The sequence below is a fragment of the Molossus molossus genome, unplaced genomic scaffold (assembly GCF_014108415.1).
Source record: "Molossus molossus isolate mMolMol1 unplaced genomic scaffold, mMolMol1.p scaffold_m16_p_2, whole genome shotgun sequence".
Lineage (NCBI taxonomy): Eukaryota > Metazoa > Chordata > Mammalia > Chiroptera > Molossidae > Molossus > Molossus molossus.
The window spans coordinates 50,630,905-50,638,950 of NW_023425355.1; the positions used below are offsets into that span (position 1 = coordinate 50,630,905).

Genomic DNA, 8,046 nt, shown 5'->3' on the forward strand with positions numbered 1-8,046 from the left:
CTCTGATGAAGCCAGGGATAGAAGACATTTGGACCTGGCTGGTAGATGCCAATGCCCCTTGGCCTTTCCCTTGGATTTTTGCAAGGAGGGATATTCTGACTGTTCTTGGATGCTGGTATTCCTTCAAGTGTAAAATTTCACAGTTTTCATTTGAACTCAAGTACTTTTACTGATGTTGGATGGAATAGAAAGATAACATATTGTTCATTTCAGATCTCTGTTATCAGACTGGATTTATCGCCTCTATTTCCCTAGCATTTTGCCCTTGATCCACGAGTTCCCCTCCTTTTAGCAGAAAGGGAGAGGGGAAACATGAGCTTGTACAGAGTGGCAGTGGAATATCCTTGACAACCAATCAATGTTGGTATGAAATGTGCCTCACACTTGGTAGCTCATTATAGGACACCAGGTTTGTTGAAGAAAGTGGGCAGAAGATATAACTAATCAATAAGAATCCTGCTTTTGAGGGCAACTTGGATAGTTTTTTATTTTAACTTTGTTGTCAGTCTGCCTGTCATAATTTCAAATAAGAAAATTACATAATCACAAATAGATTCACTTCTGTTCATCAGAAAGGTTTTAAAGACACATGTCCAAACCTGTTTCAGTAAGGATGTGATGTTTACCGACGTTTCCCCTGTACACACACCTAGTAACCAGGTCTAGAGCCAGGCCCTGTTTGAATTGTACTTTGAACTTTATGTAAAGCATCCTTGGTGGTTTACTCAAAGGCTATGGATTTGGGTCAGGTGTACATTCCATTTATAACAGTCAAGGTAAGGGTCTACTCTACCTCAATTCTTCACAGTATTTTAAAATGTAGTACAATTCTCTAAAGAATTTTATTTTATCTCAGCCTAATCTGTACCACAATGGTTCTGAAAGTGTGGTCTCTGGAACAGAAGCATAAGTATCACCTGGGAAATTGCTAGAAACAGGATACTGGAGACCTGAATAAGAAATTGGGGGTGGGGCCCAGCAGTCTGTTTGAACTACTGCTCTAACTGAAACAGCCAGTGACAATTCCAGGCCAGGTGAATCTCAGGTATCAATCCTCATATAACCTGTTTTATCAGAGTAATCTGCCTTTAACCATCTGGTGCCTATTCTCCAAATTAAACATTCTAAAAATAAAAGTATTTTATTTTACCAAAAAATAAAGGCATTACAGAAAAATATGGGCATTATAAATCAGATTTGACACAAGCAATCTTTTAGCTACATGAAAAAAAGTCAAAAGGTCTAATATGTAAATTGCTCTAAATCCAATGTTTTAATTTTGAGAAGGAAGATCTAGCCATTAAACTTGTGTAAGGAAATGGTCTGAGGCCTGCTAAAAGTCAGGTCGCAGTTTCCACTGTATTTAAGACAACCAGAAAGATAAATACAACTTTTACAAGAAACTTCAAGTTTTTTCTCATTTATATCTCAGTTGGTGGGTCTCACACTTCTGGGGTTTGTTACACCTGTGTTGTCCAATATGGTAGCCACCAGCCATATGTAAAATATATTCACCATCATGATCAATTTCCATTAGACATTCATTCTTCCCAACTCTCCCCGCAAGTAACAGAGTGGGGTTAGAGTTACAAATATTGGCTACTGAATGCATGGTGATCAAATGTGTAACCATGACCTCAGTACTACTATTTTCTATGTTACAGATTCAGATTTTATCTAAAAAATTGGGTACAGATAAATTCAAAGTGACAGCATGTTACTTAAGACAACCAACATTATATAAAGAAATAGGTAAAAAAATATAATCAACAGCATCAATTTGGTTTAAAAGCAATTGTTACCTTAGCACCCATTGGGAAATAAGACAATGGAATGCATTCACTAATATATTTATTAAAACTATACCTTGAAACAACTATGAGGTATCACCTCACACCTGCCAGAATGGCTACCATCAACAAACCATTAAACAAGTGCTGGCTAGGGTGTGGAGAAAGTACACTGCTGGTGGGAATGCAGACTGGTGCAGCCACTGTGAAAAACAATATGGTGGTTCCTCAAAAAATTAAAAATTGAACTGCCATTTGATCCAGTGATCCCACTTCTAGGAATATACCCTAAGAAGCCTGAAACACTAATCAGAAAGAATATATGTACCCCTATGTTCATAGCAGCACTATTTACAATTCCTAAGATCTGGAAACAGCCCATGTGTTCATCAATAGATGAGTGGATAAAAAAGCTGTGGTACATATACAGTCGTCCCTTGCCACTTTGTGCTTCAACTTTTGTGGCTTCACTGTATCACGGTTTTTTCAAATATATTCATTAAAAAGTTGATCGAGACAGTGAAAATGATAGTGTGCACTTGGTTGTCTGAGTTAATTATATACCTCTGTATTACAATTAAAATTACTGTACGTATGGACTGTAGGCCTATGTATTTGAGCACCCCAGGACTCCTTCAAGGCCAGGTGAAACTGCTAGAGTCTGGAATGGATTAGCCGTGATAAACGAGGGATGACTGTACACAATGGAATACTATGCAGCTGTAAGAAAGATCTCTTATCCTTTGAGACAACAGGGAGGGACCTAGAGAGTATTATCCTAAGTGAAACAAGGCAATCAGAAAAAGACAGATATCACACAATCTCACTTATTTGTGGTATATAGTGAACAAAACAAGCTGATGAAGAAAATAGATCCAGAGACATGGGTGCAGACTGACAAACCTCAGAAGAGGTGGATGTGGGGGGAGGGAAGAGATAAACCACAGGACTTTCAGGCATGTGTGTGTAAACAAGGACATAGACAATAATGCTGGGGATGATGTGGGGTTGGGAGGAGGGTGTCAATGGGGGAAAAAAGGAGAAACATCTGTAACAACAACAACAACAACAACAACAACAACAACAAAACTATACCTTGAAATACTAAAGTAACCGAAGGTGATATATAGTAGAAATGTAATATATTGGTGCTGGGGGCAAGGTTACACTTATAAACAGGGTGTTACAATCAGTGAGATACTGTTTATCATTGGACTCACAGTGAACATGATTTGATCCGTGGTAATTGCATCTGAGACCACATATTAGGGTGGTTGATAAAGGTGTTTTATTATTTTTCAAAATAGCCCTTCATTTTAACCAAAAGTCCCAATTAGGGGCTTTTGATAATCAATAACTTAAAGTACGAGGTCCTCTTGAGGAAATTCGGGTTTGCAAAAGCTGTGGGAGACCATTAACATCATGAGCCCAGTTACAGAAAATACTGATCTCTAAAATGTCATGTTCTCACAACCTATGAGGCCTTATGGATCTGACTTAATACAGCAATATGCTTGGCCAATTATAGGACAAGTCAGCTCCAAGTATTTTACACATTTATAAGCACAGGATCCATTGTATTTACCACTGGATAAAGCTTCTGGGTAGCCACTAAAATTAGGCAAATAGTATGGTAATCCAAGGTGAGTGGTGAGGTTAAGGCTTCCACACTAAAAACAGTTGGAATATGGTGCAACCATGAACATGGGGGAATTTCTGAATTTGAATAGGTAAACAAAAAATAGGAAAGATTCAACTCAGGTAAGTTAAACTGCCAGATTGCCAAAATAAGTTTTTCAAAGGACACTTCCACAGAACTCATTTGCCCAGAAAGAGTAAATAAATCTCAAGTGACATAGTTTTATCTGAGCCACAGTTAAGAGCTAGATTAACTGGGAAACAACACAGTTAAATTACATTACATTCTTCATAGTCACCACTCCAATTTCAGTATCTGCATAGAGAAGTACAGAGTTACATTGAAATTGTGTATGCTGAGAAATGCCACTAGATTAGCTCCCAGGAAAATTATTAAACTGTGTAATTGTTACAAGGAGGGAGAAAGACAGAAACATTGATGTGAGAGATACATTGATTGGTTGCCCAACCGGGGCCGGGATAGAACCTGCAACCCGGGCACGTGCCTCTGACCAGGAATTGAACCGGAGAACCTTCGGACCTCTGGCCAACACTCTAACTGCTGAGCCAAACTGGCCAGGGTTTAGTTGTGTATTTTGAGAAAGCAAATTCATTGGCATTTGCAGAGGCTTAGAACATGAACCAACATTAGAAGTAACAGAAACACAGCTAAAAGTTTTACTTTAATTACAAATTCACTACTAGAGATTCATTTGCTTATCTTAGAAAGCTAAAAATACATTTAATTTTTTAACCAATCAGCAAAAATATGTGCCACAGATTTTAATGTTAATACTTTGGAATTTATCACATGAATATATTTATAAATATATGCTTTATTTCAAAATTATGCTTAAAACATTTATTTCTAACATGTTTGAAATTTTCATGTATGTTTTAAGAAAAAAACTCCACCTTATTTTACAATGTATTACTAAATTTTAATGTATGATTAAACCAGTGCCACCCCACTGAAAATGATAAAAAAAAAAAAGAAACATACTGCTGTGTTGGATATGTAGTTGTTACTACAAATAATAACACATGTCCTATATGGTGATTACATACATGCTCTTGTTTCACTTCTCAGTCATTATCAGAACCATTTGGAGGTAAGAAAACCAATGCATCATTGAAAATATGCCCAAATGCCCTAAGACGGTATACCCCATACATCATCACATGCATCTGATTAGGAGTCAGTCCATTAAAAGTAACAGCCATATCTGAACAACATCCTTCTACTACCAGGTTGGGTTGATTAGTCATTGCCTCTTTAATAAAAAGTCCAACAGATTTGGTATTAAATACATTTTTTCCTTCAGAATCTTCTGCATTTTCTGCAAACACTCCAGCATATTTCAGGCAGACTGCTAGCTGCTTATCTTCAGATATCTTCCAAATCATCCCTCCCTGTTCAGGACACTTTTCAGGGACATTGAGAAGGCTGTTAAGTCTTTTCATTGATTCGATACTTAAGACAATTCCTCCTTCCATATTCACATAATCAAGGTCTCCAGATTTTATAGTGTGGCCTAGATAAAAAGGTTGTGATGGGTCCTTTTTTAACAAAAAATACTTTAAGTTTTCAATAATAGCAAATGTTGAGGGGCGTGCAAGGAAGAACCAGTTGTAATGGTCTCTATATTTATCAAAGGCATATTTGTAAGCTTTTCTCATCATTAGCCACGGGTCATTTGTGTCCATGTTAATTGACTCAAACACTTTAACATTTTCAGAACTGAAGAACTCTGCTTTGTCACAGTGTTTGGTCCAAGTCTCCTTTACTGCAGCCCAAAGACTCACATCTTTGGGTTTCACAAGGATGATACAGTATACCCGAAAGCTCTTACTGAGCTCCATGCGTTCATTCTCTGAAATTTTCAAGATATCTTCTTTATTAGGAGCTTGTAGGTGATGATGCTCATGGTGGTACATTCTATTTCCATAACCAATCCTAATGTGTCCTAACATAGTGATCAAGGCACAGAAAATGCTTCCCAGCATTACACCCTTCAAAAATGAACTGCTTTCAGAAAGCATCTTTCCTATAAAGAAGAAAAAAAAAAATCTTAGGATACTTAATAGAAAAGTACTAGTCTACTGATTTGATTTGGTATTCCTTTTACATGTATGCTTTGTTTTTAACATTAAAAAAAGGTTCCCAAGTTTGAAATCAAATTAGTTGCTTATAGTACCAAGGAGTTTATGAATCATGAGCTTCCAATTTATACTGTTTAGTATAAACTGGAACTTTGCAGCAACACCTATATGCAGAATTTTTCTAGGAGGCTATTTTTGTACCTCATCTATGGGGATTTAACTAACCAAGTATTAAATCAAAGCATTAACCTGAGAAACCAATGTTATATAAGTTACCTGTCTACAATTCCCTTTAAAGGAATCTTGTCTCACAAGCTTGCATTATATTAAATACCGCTACAGATATAAAAAGACTTTTATATCAAAACCTTAAATTGAACAGATAAAACAACCAACAATGGGCAAATCACCAATGGTATACGTGCTGGCATTTTTGTTCTCAACCTAGTGCTTTATTTAACTGATGGCTGCTGTCCTTAAGTGTTTTGAGTATATCTAATGAAAGTGACACCACATATATTTACCTTTTTGTTCCTAAGACTAACTTTTTTCCAATAAGTATCTCAACTAGCTGATGTAATAAAAGTCCATAATGAAAACAGTTAAATTATTTGCATAAGAACTGACTCAATATAGGGATATCTGAGAACTATTAATATCCATTTTTATTTCCTCCTAAGGCATTTTCTTATTTGGGGGGGGGGGAGAGTAAAAAGGGAAAAGTGTACACTTTTATTTCTATTAGAAATTAAAAGAAAAGGCAACATTAAATACAACTACTGAGATTTTCCCAATCTCCCCTCTGTCTCCACAAAGAATGGTTTACTTAGTTACTGAAATTTTCCCTTTCACTCAAAGTTGAAAGGGGTCTTAGAAGCTACCTAATATAATTTCTCTCATTTTACAGACAGGGAAACAGAGGATCCAGAGAATTTAAGTAACTGACCCAAAGTAACACAATCAGTGGGAGAACTGAACTAGAAATAAGATCACGACATCAGTTTAATGTTTTTATTTCTATTACAGAATAATGATCTCTATAGTGTTTCTACCCATATTATTGGTAATTTAATAAACAAATTATAGAATAATATTGTTTTCCTACAAATTAAAAAAAATGTGGTATTTGTTAACCACAATTGACATTTTGCACACATTATCATATTGCTACAAGGAAACCATCCCTTGATTTTCTTCTAGAGAAAATGGACTTTGACTTCTACTAGAAGGACAGGTGTGGGATACTCTGGCAGATATAATTCCTTAGTGGGGGTGGAGGGTATCACAGAACTTGGTCAATAAACACAGCTCTGAGAAGGAAAAGAAAATTGACAGGAACAAAGTTCTGTTTAGTATTAGAATTGTCAGATGCAATTTAAAATTAATTTAGCTAAGATTCTGGCATTTCATCTTGGGCCATTTTCATTATTTCTGGCCAATATATGATAATTCACACGTGTCTCCAGTCTCCCAGCTTGATAATGGAATATGTGTGCCAGAATTCTTCTTGATGGGAATACTATTCATGTATTACTTGCACCAATTATTCTAAGGACGAGATCTTTGTTCCGTTAGGGGAGGTAAAAAAAAAAAAGTAATACTGGAGATACACACGATAGGACATTTGGTGCAGAGGAGAGGGAAACTTAAAACTACACAGTAACACAAATGATGCAAAACTATCATAGTGGTTTTTCAGATGCATCTTTTTAGGTGAAGATAGCTGGGATGGGGTATGGAAAAGGGAGGAGGATGAAACAGAGACCAGAAGTGAGAGGGAGGTCATGGTCACCTCAAGATCCCATTAAAGGGCCAAGAAGGGATTCCAGGAAGGCGGCTCTCAGCCTCTCCCCGCCTCACCCCGCCTCACCCCGCCGGCCCCCAACTACTCCTCCCATTGCACCTGCCTAGGTACCCCGCGTAGAGCAGGTTGGGAGTGGGCCAGGGCCCAGGTCAACACTCCAAGTGAGGCGGAGTCGGGATCCTCTGGGGGCCGCTCCTGATGCCCAGGCACTCACCTGCGTCTAGCAAGACTCAGGGGGTGAGAAACCACAGCTGCGCAGGCTTTCCTCTCACGTTCGCGCGCCCCTCGGTTACACTCCCGGTCGGGCTGCTCTAGATGTAGGCGGTGTTCTCTCGTTGGTTTCGCTAAAGGCAGGGAGGGCCAGGAAGTGGACGCCGAGACGGCGCGGGCAGCGGGGCGGGGCAAACGAGCCCCAGGCCAGGCTGAGTCGCAGGCCTGCGCGACGTCAGGAGGCCCTCACGCGGCCAACACGCCCTTTCTACCCGCCCCCTGCCGAGGTCAAAGGAACACGTCCTGCTGGCGTGACCCCGCACGCTGGTCCGTACCCAATTGGACCCCCCAGAGAGGCCTGCGTGCGTCGGACTGCCGACGCCTCCTACCTTTTCACGTTCCAGGCGCGGAAGCTGCGGGAGGCTAGCGAGAACATTGTTCATTGCAGTTTTAGTGTCAGATCTTTGAATGGTTTTCCCTAACGTATTCCGTCGTCATAGC

The 8,046-nt window shown here is 38.8% G+C and overlaps 1 protein-coding gene across 1 annotated transcript; it reads right to left on the reverse strand.

The window, feature by feature from the left end:
• Positions 1-4,092: 4,092 nt before the first annotated feature.
• C1GALT1C1 (C1GALT1 specific chaperone 1) lies at positions 4,093-7,765 on the reverse strand. Its single transcript, XM_036270865.1, has 2 exons — positions 7,550-7,765; positions 4,093-5,476 (listed from the first exon to the last, which is right to left on the reverse strand). Exon 2 carries the CDS (start codon positions 5,469-5,471, stop codon positions 4,515-4,517), a length of 957 nt encoding a protein of 318 aa, XP_036126758.1. The 5' UTR covers positions 5,472-5,476; positions 7,550-7,765; the 3' UTR covers positions 4,093-4,514.
• Positions 7,766-8,046: the final 281 nt, after the last annotated feature.

Coding starts and splice junctions, on each gene's coding strand:
- C1GALT1C1 (XM_036270865.1), bottom strand. CDS start 5,471: ATGCTTTCTGAAAGCAGTTCATTTTTGAAGGGTGTAATGCTGGGAAGC.